The sequence below is a fragment of the Podarcis melisellensis genome (assembly GCF_964234715.1).
Source record: "Podarcis melisellensis genome assembly, chromosome: 11".
Classification (NCBI taxonomy): Eukaryota; Metazoa; Chordata; class Lepidosauria; order Squamata; family Lacertidae; genus Podarcis; species Podarcis melisellensis.
The window spans coordinates 2,592,008-2,612,768 of NC_138543.1; the positions used below are offsets into that span (position 1 = coordinate 2,592,008).

Sequence of the window (20,761 nt, forward strand, 5' to 3'; positions counted from 1 at the left end):
GTTACATCAGCACTGCTGGACACCCATGATCTGTGGCCCAAGTCGCCGCCTCTGAACCAGTGCTTCCAGAAGTGGCTGAATGAGCAGTGTCAGGATTTCTGGATCTCTCACAGCAATAGGCTTCATGGAGTGGTGGCCCTGCACCACTGCTCTTCCGTGAATCTAAAGTAAGATGACTCAGAAACCCTGCGGGCTGCCCTGTTCATGGGAGAAGGCCCCCACGACACTCCTCCACCCTGCAGAGCTTATCACTGGGACCAGAATCTCTTTGGTTAATGAGACCAGAATCTTTTTGCTGTGATGCTTGAGCTGGACTTGCTTTTTTCAGATTTTACCCATGACACTGCAGTTTTAACTCCCGTATGAATCCCATTTTTGAAGGTTGAGCACTCCAATGTGCTGTACTTCACCTAGCAGATATGAGGTCCAGGCTCTTGAAGCAACAAGAGCAACAGAAGTGACAAGCAGCAAGTTTATTACTCCTGCACCAACCATATTGCCATGCATATCTGTGATTTAATATGTTCTGGCAAAAGGAAAGTGGATGGAAGGCTTACCACAACAGATGTAGACCTCTGAGCAAGCTCTGTAGTCTCTGACTCCTGTGTTGTGACATTAGACTTTTCCACCCCCGCATTATGGTCTGTGATTCCTTTTTCTGTTATCTGAAAGAAATTTGCTTTTTTATACATTCCAGTTTAATCACACCCGTTTTGCAACCAAAAGAACATTTCCATTTACTGCTAGTATAACTGTTGGCACTGCAGAATGGAATTTTGCCTCCAAAGGAATATTTGACATAACATCTGCTGTTTTTCTCCCCTGATTTCAATCAGATTTGGGTGAACAAAACAGAAAGTGAGCTTGGTGAAGTTTGCAAACTGAATCCATAATCAGCCCACATTAAACTCATATATTTTAGAACACTCCCAAATCATCTGCAATTGAGTTCTGCTACTACAGAAAACACTCTAACCCATCTCTCTCCCAGTTAAGTGATTTATAAATGGATCAAATATGTAAAAGGAACTTATTTTCAAAACAGAAAAACTGACCATTTATTCTATTTCATCATCTGCAACACAAAGAAGTTTACCTCATCCGATATAATTAATGCCCTTCGGTGATCACAGGGTAAGTCCATTTGAAAATCTACAATTTTCTCCACTTTTTCAAGGTTTACTCTACTCCTCTGAAGTTCTTCAATAGCTGGGAGGGGGGGTGAATAGGAGAATGTAACAACAACAAAGATAACTTCTAAAGGGGGAAAAACAGTTCTAACAAAAGAATTGTAATAATAATTTTGAATAATTCTCCAGAGTTGTACACTTACTTGCCTGTAGCTTCTATCATAGCAAATAGAACTATGATCCAACACCATTCACACAAAGAGCAAGTGGTATATTGTCTGGTTTGGGCTTTGCGATGCACACAAGCATGTGAAAGACAGCATTTTTTTGGGGGGGGGGCTGCAGCATAGTTTGCATGCTCAGTTATCAACCAGGGCTTCTAAAATGTGATAAATGAAACCTTGTGCTTTGTACATTGTAGGAGTCCTTTTGTCAACTCTATTTTTCAATTATGACATGATTAAAAGTCCACTGAGAGACTTCCCACTGAGCAAGAGACATTAGTTTGGAGCTACAAATGAAATGCAAGGAAGAAATAAAGGGCACGTTGTCTATAATTCATTCAAGCAGTCATTCTTTTGAAGGGAAACACTTACTTAAGGTGTGCTGGTTATGCAGGCAGTCTAGCTTTTGAGTGGTGCTCTTGAGCAGCCAAGCCTGCAAAAGATCGTAACTGTTCAGTTTTCAATTCTTTTGCAGATCAATAGAAGAATGTCTCATATATATTGTGGTTTTTTAATTTATTATTAAAAATCCTGGAAGTTCTAGTTCTGATGTAACCTGCTCTGAAGCTGCAGGGCAGGTTAGGCTTTAATATAAATCACTTATAATACTGCTTTGCAAATAATACACATTTTAAGTGAGGAGAAGAGGAATGCTATGTGCTCCTCCTGCAGAGCACCAGAGAATGATGGCGGCTTCTAGGCTGAAGGTCAAACATTGGCCCTAGAGGTGCAGGGCCTATTTACAGTACGTGTCACTTTCACAGGTATTTATTCATTACTTTGTTCTGACTGAATTCCAAATTAAACTCTGTTTGCTTGTTTTTTAAAATAACCTCCATGGAAATTCACATATTTGAACATATTTTTCAAATGAACATATTTTTCACATTTTTTGGTAAGCATTTAATCAACTTGCCCAGACACCCCCTCCTGCTATTGGCATCAGCTGCTGCATTCCTGTTAAGCTTCTATGGCCAGCTCAAGACATTTTTTTTTATTCACCTGAGCTTATGGTGGACCTCGTTAGCCTGCTCTGATGTTGTAGGATTGTGTTTTAGCATGATCCATCTGTTATCTATTGCTTCAGTGCAACTGGTATATTGTGCAGGCATCTCAGATTAACTAGGTGCATTTAGGCAGGCATGCTTCCCACGGGTCAGCTCCACTGTGACCAGGAAAGTGCTAGATTTGGCTGGGATCAATGTATTTATGCAGAGAGAACATGACTTTGGTTGAAATCAGAAAATGCAATGCCAGTGGACTAATCTAAGGACCATTAATTTAATTTACAGGTCCTAATTACATAATCTATGTGTGCAGACATCTGTTTAAATTTGCTAGTCAAAAAATGAGAAAACTTTATACAATTTCAGTTGGGTTTTTTTAAAGTCAAATTACTCCAAACTACTTCTGAGTTACCTTTTCATCACCCCATTTTTCCTTCTGCAGTGTGATCTGATTTGCCAGCTCTTCTTTCTCTTGTCTCAGTATTCTATTTTCTTCCTTCAGTTTCTGGGTGTATAATTATACAGAAATGAGACTATTATCTTAAGCAGACGGGCAAAGAGAGAAACCTGCTTGCTTGCTCTAATTGCCACAGTAACCATACTGTAGAAATGGAACCTATAACAAAAGGTTGCAGTATGCCTGGAGGAGCGTCTCCGCTCATTCAGCCTGAGGTCCAAGTCCAAGGGCCTTCTGCTGGTTCCCTCACTGTGAAAAGTGAAGTTACAGGGACCCAGGCAGAGGGGCTTCTTGGCAATAGCACCCACCCTGTGGAACACCCTCCCATCAGGTGTCAAGGAGAAAAAGATCTACACAATTTTTAGAAGACACCTGAAGGCAGCCCCGTATTGGGAAGGTTTTAGCATCTGATGTTTTATTATATTTTTGTATTCTGCTGGAAGCCATCCAGAATTATTATTATTATTATTATTATTATTATTATTATTATTATTATTACAGATCAAATAATAGCTTCTCCACAGGACTCCAGCCACCCCCCCCATTCAGTTTCCCCTCCTCTCCCAATGTTTTCTGTCTCCCCCTCCCAGCAAAAGCCAGTCAACATTCCATGACCACAGAGCACACTCTGGCTTCATTGGGCTGCCCCCCCGACCACCATGGTTTCTTTCAAATGATTTTTTGCACATCTGCAAATATTGGATCACAAATTCATGCCTGTGAAAGTTGTGATGGTGGCAAACCTCACAGGATCTTCACGGCTCATAAGAAATGAAAATATTTTTGTGCAAAGTAGTTATCTTTTACTTCCTTAATAAAGAGACTAGTAGATCAGCAATCTGCAATTGCACATTTGCCCTTTATTTATAAACTTAAAGGGCAAATGTGAAATTGCAGATTGCTGATCTACTAGTCCTAAATATTGTTCATATAGCCTCATGAACTTTAGGGGGAAAGTTGTATCCCATCCATTCAAGGTGACAGTATTTTCCTTTTTACCTTTGTTGTGTCTTGCCAGTATTGGTTTTTCTTGTCTACTGTCTCTTGATAGGCCTCCAGCTGAGCTCGCAAGTTCTTCATTTTGTTGCTATACTGATTTTTCAGAGCCATCATAGCTTGTTCCTATCCAAAATATTATGATTAAGAAAATAAGCTAGCTTTAAAGGCAACTAAAAAAGGAGTAGCAGGTATAAGCCAAAACCTTTGAATCATGGTTCTTGATACCTCTCCACCTTTCTATGTTAGTTTTCTTTACTTGGTTAAAGCTCTAGGGCATTGACCTCAGCTTTGAGCAAATGCTGACAGGAGTTCATTGATTTCTGGATTTTTCTGTACCCAGCATAAAGACACTTGATAGCCTCTAATTGCTAATTGTTTGGATATAATGCTAAAGTTTAGCAGCCAAGCCATGGTTGAACATTACAACAATGAGCCTCAGAGAGCTCTGGGCTTCCTGCTGCTCAATCCACTCTTCTAGTGGCCATGAGGAGGAGATCAGAAGGCTCTGTTTCTATTATAGACTAACTAAAATTGAGAGTGCCACCTGAATCCTAAACTATTGCTGGTCTTAACTATGGCTGATTCGAACAAGCAAACTTCATTAAACCCTAGTCTGAAGTTGGTTTGTTTCCACCAACCATAGATAAGATTAACCATAGTTTGCCAGGTTTAGTCACTCTAATGGTCATCATGGAGGAGCAGGGAAGGAGAGATGCACAAGCTGCTCTGTGGGTTGTTCTCATAACAGCATTACCTTTAAATAAGCCAATGAATTGGACAAGAGGGCAAAACAATGATCACTATTTTACAACATTTTCATAATCAATCATTTCAAGAAAAATTACAACAAAGAGTTGAACCGTCAATGAAAAAATGACAGGAATAAAGCTAGCCTACATCTTAGAATGAGGGTGTGATATAGAGGACCAATGATGAAACAGTTATATGTCAGGACAAGGAGTCAACACAGAGCAATTGTGTGAAGGAAGAATTGTGTTTGGCTGTGGGTTAAAGCCTCAGCGCCTAGGGCTTGCCGATCGAAAGGTCGGCGGTTCGAATCCCCGCGGTGGGGTGCGCTCCCGTCTTTCGGTCCCAGCGCCTGCCAACCTAGCAGTTCGAAAGCACCTCCGGGTGCAAGTAGATAAATAGGGACCGCTTTCTAGCGGGAAGGTAAACGGCGTTTCCGTGTGCAGCTCTGGCTCGCCAGAGCAGCGATGTCACGCTGGCCACGTGACCCGGAAGTGTCTCCGGACAGCGCTGGCCCCTGGCCTCTAGAGTGAGATGGGCGCACAACCCCAGAGTCTGGCAAGACTGGCCCGTACGGGCAGGGGTACCTTTACCTTTACCTTTACCTTTACAAGAGCTGATAAGATTTCTATGGCATCAATTTCAAATGGCAACCATGAACAAGTGCATGTAAAAGATAAAAAAGGGGTAAAGGACCTCTGGATGGTTAAGTCTAGTCAAAGATGACTATGGGGTTGTGGTGCTCATCTTGCTTTTCAGGCCAAGGGAGCTGGCATTTGTCTGCAGCCAGCTTTCCGGGTCATGTGGTCAACATGACTGTAGATCAGAAGGAGATCAGAAGGCTCTGTTTCTATTATAGACTAACTAAGCGATTGCTCCTGGTGCATGGAGGACCATGACAAGTGCCAGAGTACATGGAAACGCTGTTTACTTTCCTGCCACAGCAGTAAGTCAAACTATGGCTTGGTGTGATCACACAAATATGTGGGCTCCCACTTTGCCCCTCCCATCTCAAGCTGAGCTAAGCTACCGTTTCGTTGGGAATTTGAGGTGAGAGATACCCACATGGTGGAAGTTGTCCTAATTCCAATCAACACAAAGAAGCAGAGTAAGGTCCAAAATACTTTAGCGCTGCAGAAGGTAAGGCTCAGTAAAACAGTTCTGGGTGTAGAAACATATATACAGTTTGTAGGCTTTTGCAAAGATAGATAGATAGATAGATGATAGATGATAGATAGATAGATGATAGATGATAGATGATAGATAGATAGATGATGATAGATAGATAGATATAGATAGATAGATGATAGATAGATAGATAGATAGATAGATAGATAGATAGATAGATATAGATGATAGATAGATAGATGATAGATAGATAGATAGATAGATAGATAGATAGATAGATAGATAGATAGATAGATGATAGATAGATGATAGATACACACAAGTACAAAGTATCTCTGTTGCTCCAGCAATTCAATGCGTAACACAGACTCTGATTCACAGACAGACTCATTCACTCACTGACCTCAGACAGACCAACAAGACTGACTAATGAGCTGGCATGCCTTAATCACATATATAATTGGCACTGGACCATTGCTGTAGCAACTGGCGTGGCTGAACAGGCACTTGTATTATCTCATCCATGCTCTTTTTAATGCTTATGAAAGAAATCAATCCCTCCCCTAATTTTAGTTTCTCCAACAGGTTTAGTTTAGCATGTTGAATGTCTCTCCTCATCAACCAGGAGCTATGATGAAGAGTAGACCTTGGCTACAGTCTGTGGTCAGTGAGGAGAGAACTGAAGCATGGCTTGGGGTTCAATAGGGCTGTAAGAAGGCACTGGTTTCCATTCTAACCCATGCAAGCCACACTATTTCCATTCTGCTGCAGTTTGTCTTCTGACAAAAACAAAGTTATTAGTGATGTGCTAGAATTTATGCAGCTAATTACACTATTATTATTATTATTATTATTATTATTATTATTATTATTATTATTTCAACACCATTCATCATCTTCATCATCATCATCATCATCATCATCATCATTATCAACACCATTCATTTAAATGCACATGCCATTTGTTTCAATCCAAAGGAAAGACAGTGGAAATAGAAGTGAGTGGGTGTCACTGTTGACATAAAATTTGTGGGAAGAAAAAAGCAGCAGCAAATGCTGGATTAATTTCTGTTCTAGACATGAGACAAATAAGGAAACCCTGGCAATTTCTGCTCCCATGCCTGTTTTCATAGAAATTGTCTGACATCCCTATGGTTCTCCAACTTACGTTGCTCCTCAAAAGACTCTCTCTCTCTCCTTCTGGTTATTTGCTTGGGCCAGGACCTCTGTACTCCACTGATACCACACAGCTAAGTGACAGAACATCTAAATTTGCTTTGCACTTAACAGAAGGCAGCTACCTGTTGCAAATTTAATCCTTGCAACTGCTCTGATTTACACACCTAAAACACCACCAGAGGGAGCTACCATCTAATACAAAAACTGTTCTAAACACTGCCGTGTAAATTGCACTTAGCATTCAGCCAGGTGTTGGAAGATAGCAAATATAGCATTTTATATAGAATAAATGCAGATTAATATAGTGGGGACTGGTCCACTAGGGGGAATGGGGCACTGACCCACCAGCCTAATCAAGTATTGGTCAGACCACACCTGGAATACTGGGTCCAATTCTGGTCACCACAATTTAAGAAGGATATTGACAAGTTGGAACATGTGCAGAGGAGGACAGCCAAGATGATCAAGGATCTGGAAATCAAGCCTTATGAGTAGTGCTTGAAGGAGCTGGGTATGTTTATCCTGGAAAAGAGGAGACTGAGAGGAGATATGATGGCCATCTTCAAATATCTTAAGGGCTGTCACATGGAGGAGGGAGCAAGCTTGTTTTCTCCTGCTATGGAGGGTAGGACTCGAACCAATGGCTTCAAGTGACAGGAAAAAAGATTCTGACTAAACATCAGGAAAACTTTCTGACAGTAAGAGCTGTTTGGCAGTGGAACAGACTCCCATGGGAGGTGGTGGACTCTCCTTCCTTGGAGGTTTTAAAGCAGAGATTGGATGGCCATTTGTCATGGATGCTTTAACTGAGATTCCTGCATTGCAGGGGGCTGGACTAGATGACCCCTGGATCCCTTCCAGCTCTAAGATTCTATAATTCTATGATTAGAGGAGAAAGCAAAGAATTCCATCTGCTCATCCAACATATATTTAAACCACGAGTTCCCTCAAAGAATCCTAAGAACTGTAGTTTCTCCATTACAGAACCAGAACTTTCAGCACCTTCAACAAACTAAGGTTCCCAGGAAGTTTTGAGGGAAACCATGTGCTTCAGCATGTGCCGGGTGTGCTTTAAATGTATGGAGCTGCCCAAGTTCAACTGAACGTATTCTTTTACCTTCCCCACTGCATGAAACATAAATAGCAAATACACCCAGAAACCAGGCTGTCTGTTGTTCTTTGTGGACTGAAAAATGACTCTGCTTTCGAAGCATGACATTTCATTGTGCATAAATTCCTTCTGTTTCTGGGAAATCTACTCAGGTGTGGATCAACTGTGTGCGCATCATCAGGTATGAAGTGAGCACAGGTGATGAAAGAGGTGTGGTGTCATGAATAGACAGAGAATAGGGCAGTATACGTTGTGATTATTCCTTTCTTTCCTATTCTGCATGATTGTTTACTTCCTAGAATATTTATGAAGAACAGACAAATACATCTGTAAATCTAGTGTTCATCTTCACACTTTCGTAATAAATCAGACTTTGCACACATTTAAAAAAGGAAGCAAGACCATTGTAGAAAGTTAGCTACACCTATGCCAAATTCAACAAGCTAAAACCCATTTTTCAACAGGCTAAGGGATGTCCATCTCTGCATATAATGTAGTTTTAAATCTCCTTAATCTTATGGTGGCCATCTTGCATCATAAAAAATAAAATTAAAATTAAAAATGAGAGAAGGAAAGGGAAAGAAAACTCAAACCTAGATTTGCATAAAAATTACAAATTCTAGTTTATATGTAAAGATGTGCACTATATTACTATAATTTGCATAGCAATACAAAACATCTCTCCAATGTGGGGGTCTGTATGCCTGCTCAGTCTGTCCAGGCACTAAGTGTTGATGGGCAACTTCAAGACTCCTCCTTGCCCTTCTTATGGTTCTTGATCTTTCATCTGGTCTTGGATCTGACAGCCCGTCCAACAGAGGACTGTCCTCTGTAAAGCAGGATAGAAGCTACCCTTGCTATCATAAACATGTCTACTCAGAAGTAAGTCCTATTGAGGTAATTGTGTATAGGATTTCTACCTGAACAAATAAATTATCTCTACCTCCCCTGCACTACCCACTTTGATGCATCATGTGTTAGTGCAACAAAAGTAGAATGTGGTTTGCTGAGCCTTGTTTGTTCTCAAAGTAAATGGAAGAACTGGACCCCTGGAGTTTATTTGCAACTTTAGAAAAATCACCTGGTTTTCTTTTCCTACATGCTCCAGCTCTTTGATTGCCTTCATGTACCCAATTTTCATCTGATGCATGTCTTTAGCAATCTAAAAAAAAAAAAAAAAAAAGCAACAGCAGATTGGAACATTTTATTCATGCCTCCCAACAATAACCAGCACTTACTGCAAACTAATAAACAAAGTGCCGTAGACAGATGCAAAGAAGGCAGACTCTGGCACCTTTAACAGTTGTGTACTCAAGGAAATTTCAGCAGGAATAGTAGTTTGCATGACAAGCATGTACCTAAGAACCCCCCCCTAACTAACAAGTGATAAAGGTGGACGAACCCTGCCCTCTTTTTCATCTGTCAGTGCGAAGAACGAGTGTGTTGTGGACAAACATCCATTTAAATGTTGACAGTAGTATAAGAGAAGCAATGAATGAATAAAGCTAAAGCACTAAAACCAATCTGTAACATCAGAATAATGAGTCTGTTTTACCATGCCATATAATTTAGTGCATTTTATAATACTGTCCTTTTCTGGGTCAGTGTCTGATTTTTAAGATTTTGAAATATGCATTTCATTCTTTGATGTTAAAAAACAGTAATGGTTTTAACAAGTAGCTGTTGTAAGCAAAAGCTGATCATATGTCTGTTTATTCAGAAATCAGATCCCACCCAATTAACTGAGAATGATTATTATATATATGTGCAGGAATGCAACCTTATTACAACCTGTCCAGACCTTGGACAGGTAATTGCAGTCACTTTGGCATGCTGGGCCATCCCTTTAATCCCATAGGATGGTGAGGCTCTGTATGGGCTTTGTTGTTTGTTTCTGAAACTGGCAGGAAGATGTGAAGTGAGGCCTGATAAAGAGTGTGAGTGAACTTGAACAAGACTTTTATTAGAGTTTGGGAGGTCACTGCCCCTCTGGCAGAATGCGATGCCTGCTGCCAAATTCTGGTTTAAGCAGACACTGGTGTGCTGTGGGAAGATATTTACATGATGTCAGGCTTCGGGGAATCCGATCCCTCCCATGGTAGCATTCAAGAAGCAGAGAAACAATTAAACGTTCTTACCACGTAATTCATTAATATTCACAGAGAGAGTCGAAGGATGCAGTCTTCTTTAAATAATGGCACTGCTCCAAGTAAAGTCCCACCCCTTATGTCTCTCCTCTTCTATGTCACCCTGCATCGGCTGATCTGGGCTTTCTGCCTCTGAGCTCCCTGTTCTACTACCCTCAATGCACGCCTGGTCCTGGGAGAGGGGGTGGGGTCAGGAATGCTTTCCAAAGACACTGTCTCTGTCTCTCCCCTGGTGTTTCTTCTTCTTGCTGTTCCTCTTCCAATATTTCCCAGCTTCTCCCCTCTGCCGCCTCTGAATTATGCCCTTCTGCAAATCACTGTTCTAAATCTATACTGTCCTCCTGTTCTTGGGAAGGTTCAGGAGAAAAAGGGGGGGGGTCCCCACCATTTTTCCTCAGTCCAGTCCCTGGCACATGATAGCAGACTACAGACATATGCACAGACACAGAGAGAAGGTACTCTGATCTCAATGGAAGGAAAAACTGCAATATTTACACCTCCATCCTAAATAGATTAATGGCAATAAAGATTCCACCGATTTAAATGAGAACTTACTTCCAAGTTAAGTGTTCATACGTTGCAGCCTCAGCAAGGCAGTGGCAATTACCTACAACTTGCAACCAGCATCCCTGTGGCTTATGGGGGTGCATGTTGAGGTGGCAGTGAGGTCAGTATAGAACAAATGCATTGGTGGTAACACTGGGTCGGTTCCCCTGGTGCGCTCTCCCAGCATTGCCCTCGATGTTGCCTTGCCCCCCTCTCCTGGTATAATGCAGTGATGCTGGTGATAGGAGGTGAGGTACATGCCACTGCCACACCAACTGTTGCCACCAGCTGCTGCACAGATGTCAGAGTGAACTGATGCATAAATATTTATCACAGAAAAGATGGCTGGAGACTGGCGCTATTGAAAATAATGGAGGCGTAAGTTGGGGAAGGGCCATAGCTCAGTTTTGGAACATATTGAAGGTCCCCATTTCAATTCCTGGCATCTCCAGGTAGGCCTAAGAGAGACTCCTGCCTGAAACCCTGAGGGACCACTGCCAGCGTGTATCTTCTTTGGTGGTCACTCATAGCAAAGTAAGATTGTCGTAGCCAAGTAAGACCAGGAATATGGTTTTAATGGTGTGTCCGTAAGTGACTGTGGAGGCCAATTCTGGATCCACATGTGCTTCCAAAATTGAGACATAGGTTTCCAAGCAGGAGTTAATCACAGTGAGGGTTTGCCAAATGTGCCTTCCTCTTAGCTTGTTTCTCCCTTTTGTCCTGAGTTTGTGCTTCTTCAAAGTTCACGATGTCTTTGGTGAAGGCTGTTGTCAGAGACATAGCTTCCCAGAGCGACGTTGGGGACAGCAAACTAGAGATTGTCAGGGACAGAGAGCTGCAAAGAGACAGCGCGGGAGAAAAAGAGGAAGAGGTAGTTCTCCTTCCTTTACAGCAGTTTGAATCCAGCTCCCCTTAATCCCCCTCGTCTTCTGTCATAGCAGAGGAGAGCGAACTAGAGCTGGCAGAGAGCCCAGACACTGATAAGCAGTCTCGGGTAACAACTGAAAAGGGGGGGCGGCATTCGTCAGAGGAAGGGGTTGGAAGCCAGCACGAATCTCCCCACGCTCATAGGTTAACAAGGATTAAAGAACACCATCAATCAAAGAGGCAAAAGGGGGGCTCTTGGAGCATATCCTTTTGGAGGAGGGGTCGGAGTCCAAACACCTCAATGTCTTGAAAGATGCTGATTGCTGCAGCAACAGCTCTGATGGTAAATTAATGTATATAATAAAACTACCTGAAAACAGAAGGAGTCTGCTTGGTGCCTAATGAAGTTGAGGAATCAACCAGATAGTGACAGCTGTTCTCCAGCTGGAGCACACTCAGGCCAGTGTTTCCGTTACCCATGCTTATACTGATTTGCACTGAGAGCGTTTTTAAACCTCTTGTGTTGTCCACCAGCATTAGGCTTACCATTCTGAAGTCGGGAATAGAGTAGCTGCTTTGGAAGACAATAAACAGGCATCCGAACAACATGAGCAGTCCAACGAAGCTGATGTTGAAGAATCCAGTAAGTGTAGATCTACTCAGCCAGATGGGCCTCAGTGGTCTGATTCAGTATGAGGCAGCTTCTTATGTTCTTCCAGGAGATGCTGCCATTCTGTGGCAGCTGGGACAACAGTCAGCAGTTCCCAACAGCAGCCCTGTCACTACACACTGAGTTTGAACACAAAGGCAGTTGTGGAGGATTGCCACCACCATCTCTATTCACATTCATCGTCTATGCAAAGAAAGAGGCCTAACATTTGAAGAGGGCTGAAGTGAAAAAGTGATCAAAGTACAATGTTTATGTCAGGGGTTTTCAACCCGTGTGCCGTGGCCCCCTGGAGTGCCTTGAACGGTGGTCAGGGGTGCCATGGGCAACAGTGGCCTCTGTCCCCCTTTCCTTTCCTCCCTCCTCTCATGTCTTCTTGTGTCTCTGCCTCCCAAGGATTGTGCAGCTGTTGTAGCAGCCCTGGCTACAAGTTCCCCAGGCGAATGGTGCCTCTGGGACTAGCCAGGGCATGCTGGTTGCCAGGAGCTGAGGTGGCCTTGGGGGGGGGGGAGCAAGCAAGAGAGCGAGGGAGCCCAGCCAGCCAGTCCACCAGCCCTTGCTGTTGGGAATGGACAGACAAGTGGGAGACTATGCAGAGTTGAAAACCTCTGGTTTATGTGAATGCCAGGGTTTTATGTCTAGTCTTTAAAACAAATACTTTATATTTGTGTTCTGCATGTCATTGGTTTGTGTGGCCTTTGAATGCTAAAAGGCTGTTGTGACCTTTCTCTAGCCAGCGGCAGAGCATATGCCTGTGCTGCCCAGGGCGGGCATGCTCCCGAGGGGGGCGGGGTGTGGAGGGTGACCTCCCATGCACCACAGTTCAGGGCAGGAGAGGGGCAGGGAACCCCACGGCTAAGGAGGGCTGCTTTCTGCCTCCGGGTCAGAAGAGCTGCCATGTGCGAGGTGTGCCGCCCACTCACCTGCCATTTTGTCACCCCCCCTCAGTCATGACACCCGAGGCAAACAGCACCCCCGCACCCCCCTTCCTACGCCTCTGTCTCTAGCAGGCTCCTTCCTGGACTATGATGACTTGCAGAGCAAAGCAGGCATCTTGCCAGGTGGTGGGAAAGAAGTGCTTACTTTGATCCTAACCTGGGACATATTCTGATAAAAACTTGCTTTGAGAATATCCTAGGCCACACTACAATGAAAATGTGGTCTGTTCCCAACTAGATGTAAACACTAAGCACACTTCAAGCATTTCCCACAAGCAGACCAAAGCAGGTGCACAGGCAGGCAGATATTTGATTTTGATTCTCACAAGCCTGTTACCGTATCAGTTCAACAGAAGCAGACACACAATGAAATTTATTTGCACAGCCCTACAATGGAGAATTGTTTGCTTTCTTTTGAGTTTTAGCTTCAAGACCTGGGGAGCAGTCCCAACCCCTGGCCAGGATCAGCAGGGCTGACCAAGGTGGTGGAGCCATTTCACACCCAAAGCCCTGCTGCTCACACTGACCAGGGCAGAATGTGCGGGAGACCATTTTGTCCCCCTTTTTTGGCTGCACTAGCTCTAAATTGGGCCCAGCACCAGGAGCTGGATCAACTGGGAAGAGAGGGGGGCTGGATTGCTCTCCTTTCCCCCTTTTGGGCATAGTTTTATATATACCTTTCTTTGGATGAAGTATAGCAACTGGGGTTGCTATACTCTACTGAGCTTTCAGTTATTATAATATAAAAACTATGAGAAGTTTGCATTATGGTATTATGAACTTTGCTGAGAAAAAAGAAAGCTTATTCATACAGATAACTTCAATCCATCCTCAATTCTTATGCAAACCAGAATGCATGATGCTATATGGTGGGTGCCCAGTCTGCTCCTTCTCTGCCTTGTTTAGCTTGGAACAATGTTATGACAGAAGATGTCTTTTAGGGGATGAGCACACAAAGCCACCCTTCTCATCTGACCTCAGATGCCCTGATCCCAGGACAAATGTATTAGTTTGGATAAGCACTGTGTATTGGATGCAAGCCAGGCTTCCACCAGAGTAAACATTAAAAATGAAACAAAATATGCCTTGCCAAAGGATCAGGACCTGAACATATTATCATGTTTAAACAATTTCAGCAGTTAAAACTATTACTATTACTATTGGTTTTTTTTTTTACTGTATTATTATTCCTGAGGAAATTGAAATAAACTTATATTTTCTATGTTTTCTAGGGACATCACTTACAAAGCACAAAAACTGGTAAACATCTGTCATGGCTAACAGTGCAACAGACAATTTTTCATGTTGGCCTTCCCTTAAATGGAGAAAATGATTTAACAATAAATTAATTACCTGCCCTAAGAGAAGTACCCTCCAGTAGAAAAAGTAGAAGAAAGACTCTTTTCTCTACATTAGTGTGTTTATAAAAGGAAGTAATGCATTAGCAGCTAATTATCTACTGAAGTCAATTCATATCAGAAATTACTTTGTTTGTTTGTTTACCTTGGTAATATATAATTTTGCTAGTCTGTATGGAATGTAAAGCTGTTCTTCTTTGGACAGGCATCCATCCAGTTGATTGTCATGAGCTCTAGGAGCACTGGGGTGACCTGTGATATGTATATATAAATATAATTCTTGACTATGTAAGACATGAAGCAAAATGAACCAGAAATGCTCATAGCTGAAAACTTCCTCTACCATTATCCAATCGCACTCAATATTAACCACTAAACACAAAGAATGCATTATTATGCACTCACCAGCAGAGAGAGGACAAAAGCACTTTAAGTAAGGTGAAGTCAGTCAGACCATGCAAAATATGTTAGAAATCCTGACATAGCACAGGAATTACCCAAATTTGGCTAATTCGGGGATGGGGAAGCTAGAGGTGCAGCAGATGTTGCTTGCTTACAACTCCCATGGTGTCTGATCATTAGCCATGCTGGATGGGCTGATGGTTGCTGGATTCCACAACATCTGGAAGGCCACATGGTGACTTATGAAGGCCACAGGTTCACCAGTCCTGACCTAATGTGTAAAGTTAATGTTGGTGGTGAATTCTGACTTAGAGAAGCTTGATACACAAACTCCCCCACTTATGAGACAAGCATAGATACTCCAATATTTGCCCCTGGGCTTGGTTTGGACCATATTGTATTTATTATTATTTCATAAAATGTATATACCACTTACCATACAAACAAAAGACCTCTACTAAGCATATAGAAAAGACATTATAAAATGTTCAAATAAAAAATCTTTTAAAATGCTAGTAAAAACAAACATTTAAAGCAAGTTGCCTGTTCTTTTAACAGTTCTTTAAAACAATTGTACTTATTAAAATCATATGTTAAAACTGCACACTAAAGTTACAAACCTGGGTAGGTTTGCTGAACCAAAAAGGGTTTTTAGCAGATTATGAAAATAATACAGTGAAGGTACCCATGTAATGTTAATGGACAGTGGGTTCCAAAGGTTAGTTGTTGTCACACTTTAGGATTTTCAAATGTTTGAATGAACATTATGTGGACTTGTAAATGTGCTAGTTCCACAGATCTAAGCAGGTGGCATTGCTGCCTGCCAATCAGCCTCTGTTCTTCCTTCAGCGTCTCGTTCCCTGCTGGCAACCGCATCCCTTCTTCCCAATTTGCAGCAGGCAAGTCATAGCAGTGGCAGCAAGCTCTTTCCCTGAACTCAGGAGCCCATGGCTTCCTAGGAAATTTAGTTCTCCAGAACTCCTGAATGACTACTGGGGTCACAGACACAAAAATGAGGTGAGTCAAGAGGAGTTTACACTTACCACAAATAGGATATATTTCTAAGGAAACACCCATGTATCACCGTGGGAATGGTACAAAGGAATGTATGTCAGGCAGAATATATGCTTCAGCCTATGCTGTCGAAATACCTTTTTGTGCGGTTTTGTTTCCTTTCCTTTCATTCAGGCATCTTACAAATGAGAGCTTGTTCTTGTTGAAGCTTAGTTTGTTCAACCAAGATTGGTCCTGCCCAATTTCACCTGTAAAAACAAGCCTTGTGTAAGAAGCCGGAAACATTCCTTTTAGGAATTATAACAAATGATAACCCAAAAGACATGAAATTAATCTTTTTATATGCAACAGCTGCCGCAAGGTTACTGATTGCAAAAAATTGGAAATCAGAAGAAGTACCAACATTGAAAGATGGGCAAAATATTTGTTTTTAAATGATTGAATTAGCAAAAATGATGGCAACAATTAGAATGCAATCTAATCAAAATCTCAAACAGGAATGGAAATGTGTGGAAGAATACATGACCAAAAGATGCTCCATCAAGAATTTATTGATGTGTATAGACTGATTTCACAAAGTTAAGTTAAGCTAAGGTAAACTAAGCAGATATATAAGATTAAATGTTTAATTATTAAGATACAAAATTACAATCTCAATAATAAAGTTACAAAAATAATAACAAGGAAGTCACGCACGGGTGGAGGGAAGACACAGGGCAAGAAATAAGAAATGGATAAATGTTGGTACATAATGAAATGTGAAAATGTGAATTTACGAATATAATGTATATGTATCAATATGTAAAGATTTCATATATGTATTGCAACATTAATAAGAAATAAATTAAGTGCAACCCCCCCCCCCAAGCCTTGTGTGATTCTGTAGTGAATTGTCACATTATTATTGAATGGAAAGATCCCTTTGGTTTTCAAATCTCCGTTCTTTGGGTTGGAGTGTGTTTTGTCTTTGGCTTAAACAGAAAAGGGGGGAAATGCACTCAGACATTTTTGTTTGCAATTACATTTGAGAATAAGCGTTCCTCTGAAGTTTGAAATGCTCATGATGCATAAACTCTAGTGCTGATGAAGCCAGCGAGGTCACCTGCAGAAGTTGCAGGGCCCCAGCTCCACCAGCCCCACACAGCCGGGCCCATGGTCAGGGATAATGAGAGTTGCACAGCAGCAACACCTGGAGCTCCCCACACTGGCTTCTCCGGCTCGAGGACTTGCAACTTTGGAAAGAGTTTAAGGCTGATATACTTGCCAGTGACATTGAGTAGCCATGATAGTTGGGGTCCAGACTGATTGATTGACCCATTGCAACGTTCTCAAAACAAGAGAGACCATTGCTGTCAATATGAAGTGCTTCCCACTTGGGCTGCTGCTGATGACAGTCAAAGTCCTGCGCACTGGTGGAGGAAGAGGAGTGCAGGGGGAGCGCACCGCCCCAGGCAGCGCGATCCCGGTGGGGTGCCATTGCAGCTGTCCCCCCCCCCCGCGCTGGGCGCCATGCCCCCGCAGGCACCACACTACACCCCTGTGGGCAGCGTGCCACGCCCTCAGGACACCCGTCAGCCCCACCCCCGTCTGCTCTCTGCCCCCCCCCGGTGCCAGAGCATTAAGCTCTGCCACTGGTCCTGTAACACCATCTCAAAACCACATTAAGGACAGAAGAAAAGCTCAGCTGAATTGGAGCAAGATCCACCTAGTGCACCATCCTGTTTTCACAGCAGCCAAATAATAGGCAGGGATCTGTTCTGTAGGGCCGCCGTAACCCGAAAATGACACAACCCAAAGCGTTGCATCTGCACACGCGTGCAGCATGATTTAGCACATGCACCCTCGTGATTTAACGCTTCTGCACGTGCGCAAACGGCGCAAACCCAGAAGTAACCCGTTCTGGTACTTCCAGGTTTGTGCCAGTCGCAGTTGAGGATGACGTCAGCCGGAGGCAACGCAACTCAAGGCTCCACTGTACCTGTCCTTTCCTTCTTTGAAACCAGAGAATATTACTGTTCTGTAGACCTCAGTTGTGTATGTTCCAATACAGAAAAACTTTCCTTCCAAGTGCTGTGTTAAGACAATGCAACATTACTCACAGCGAGAAATTTGATCATAGATCATTCCAAGCAAAATGACCTGAACTGCTCCTTTTAGGAGTTGCATTGTGTTGACTGAAATTTAGCTGTGCATAGGGCTTTTTTCAGCTGGAACTTGCCGGAACTCAGTTCTGGCACCTCTCCGTTGGGTGCCATTGCTATTATAAGAGAACAAGGGAGACGTTCATGGTGAATCTGGCTATGTACCAGATTTTACAGTTCTCCAGATGTTGCAACACATCTCTGAGCAGTTTAATTTCTTTAAAAAGAAATTAGCAGATTAATGCGGAAATGGAATGGAACAGAATTATGGATTCAAACACAGAAATAGACAGATATGCTAACTCAGTTTTGTAATCTAAGATGGAAGCTTTAGCTGTAACCTCTTCCTTGTACATGAGAAAAATTTATAGCCTCACATTCTGCTGAGTAATAATGCCACCTGCCAGTTAAGGGTAGAGGAAGCTTGTTCATTTCTCCTTGGTTTTTCATTTTCTCTTGGTTTTTCATTTCTTCCACTCTTAACTTTAGTTCCCCACATTACACACACACACACAAACACACACACACCTCATGAAAATTCATTGCCACTTTAGTGCAAATTCATCCTAATATGCAATTTTGCTCAATGTACAGGTTTTTGCAAGCAATTTTCCCTTAGTAAAACACATATTATAGGTTATCTTAACCAGTATACACATTTTTTCCAAGCAATTTCCCCTAACATAATATATCTTATATTATTTTCACTAATATATTCATTTTTATGCACATTCACCTATTACACACATTTTTGTACTCATTATTTGCTTGGAGAACTGCATCACAAAATTGAGAGAAGTGTGCAACAAGGATTGAACATATTCTTCACAGGAGGCCGGGAGGAGGCTAAGCGGAAAAACAAGTACAGTGGTACCTTGGGTTACAAATGCTTCGGGTTACGTGTTTTCAGGTTGCGGACCGCGGGAAACCCAGAAGTACCGGAAAGGGTTACTTCCAGGTTTCACCACTCATGCATGCGCAGAAGCACCAAATCACGTCACGTGCGTGCACAGACGCAGCACTGCAGGTTACGAATGCTGCGGGTTGCGGACATGCCTCTGTCATGGATTACGCCCACAACCCGAGGTTCCACTGTAAAGGCCATGGCAAGAGGTACAGTCACTGCATAAATTAATTGTGTCTTACTGTACTAACATTCATATTAGGTTCTCCACATTGCAACCTGGCAACCTTATCGATATGAATGTATCTCCAAGTTCTTTCATTGCACACAAATGTATCAAATGATGGCATCAATGTACTGTATCTTATTCATTATGTGATACAGGGTAACAGCCTAATACTTCACCCTTCCCTGCTGATACTTCATTGGGTTCTGCAGAATGACTTTAATTATGGTCACAGAAGGTTCCCTGTGAGAATCTAAAATAGTTGCCATGACTAGGAAATCTCCACCTAAAGTATTATGCAGATCTGCATGAATAATGATGAAAAATATGGCTGGATCCAAAGGAACTTCAGCCAATGGAAGAACACTCTGGATCCAACCCATCCATCTGAAGGCAGCCCTGTTTAGGGAAGCTTTTAATGTTTAATGTATTACAGTATTTTAATATTTTTTTGGAAGCTGCCCAGAGTGGCTGGGGAAGCCCGGACAGATGGGCGGGGTATAAATAAATTATTATTATTATTATTATTATTATTATTATTATTATTATTATTATTCAATCCATGGACTTCAAACATTTCTTGCTCGTTTGTGTGAGATGTTAAGGTGCTTAATGTGTACAATATGGAAACAAATGATGTGATTTTGTTGGTGTCAGGGACAGAATGCTTACCACGTCCAGCTTCCTCAACAATGGCAGCGCTTTTTGCAGCACACGGAGGATGCATTTGCAGCTCATCCATGTAGTCCATAATACTGCCCGGCAGAGGGATAGATGAGCTGATGGTTGTTTGTGATTTGGGCTCAGCATCACTTCTCACTGACTCCTCTGTCACTTGAGAGCTTGATGGGATCACTGTTTGCACCCAGGCCTCTGGAACAGCATGACATGAGTCATTCATACAGAAACAGGAGCAGGGCTATAAGAGGAAGGCTACAACATAAAGAGAATTACAGTTTGCTAGCATATATAAACGAGCATGTTTCAGACTGTGGCCATAGTAAGCTGCAAAGATGGACCTGCCGAAGCTCCCACTTCTAATAATGAAGCCCTAAGGAAGTCAGATTAGCCTTAACCAGAGCCAGGGCCTTTTCAACACTGGCTCCGGGCTGGTGGAACGCTCTGTCTCATGAGACCAGGGCCCTGCAGGATCTGATTTCTTTCCGCAGGGCCTGTTGTTCCGCCTGGCCTTTGGCTTGGAGCCAATTTGATTCCCTTCCTCTCTTTCTTTTTTCTTTTTCCTTTCTCCTCCTGTGATGAGGCTGAATTTTAATATTTTAATGTTTCAATATTTTAATGTTGTATTTTAATCTTTTTTTTTTAAGTTGTAATCATTCAACTTGTTTTTATTATTGCTTGTTAGCCGCCCTGAGCCCAGCCTTGGCTGGGGAGGGCGGGGTATAAATAAAATATTATTATTGTTATTGTTATTGTTATTGTTATTGTTATTGTTATTGTTATTAAGTTCAAAGATTGGCTCCACTGGCTTAAGGCAGGGCTGTGACAGCCCACAGCCCCAGGGCTGGCCATGCCTGTTGCTGGATTTTAAAGTTGCAGGCTTTTCAATTT

At 42.4% G+C, this 20,761-nt stretch overlaps 1 protein-coding gene across 2 annotated transcripts in view; it reads right to left on the reverse strand.

Annotated features, from left to right (window-relative positions):
• The window catches only part of LOC309380447 (uncharacterized protein), a 35,295-nt gene that overhangs the window by 2,050 nt on the left and 12,484 nt on the right, over positions 1-20,761 (reverse strand). Inside the window, exons 3-11 of one of the 2 annotated variants that reach the window (XM_081930318.1) lie at positions 19,865-20,065; positions 16,059-16,169; positions 14,651-14,757; positions 9,064-9,144; positions 3,818-3,940; positions 2,774-2,866; positions 1,727-1,787; positions 1,097-1,209; positions 558-665 (exon numbers count right to left, since the gene is read on the reverse strand). In XM_081930318.1, coding sequence (XP_081786444.1) covers positions 558-665; positions 1,097-1,209; positions 1,727-1,787; positions 2,774-2,866; positions 3,818-3,940; positions 9,064-9,144; positions 14,651-14,757; positions 16,059-16,169; positions 19,865-20,065 — 998 coding nt within the window. Of the gene's footprint in view, positions 1-557; positions 666-1,096; positions 1,210-1,726; positions 1,788-2,773; positions 2,867-3,817; positions 3,941-9,063; positions 9,145-14,650; positions 14,758-16,058; positions 16,170-19,864; positions 20,126-20,761 lie in introns of both variants that reach the window. The other variant, XM_081930319.1, reaches the window with a different exon arrangement.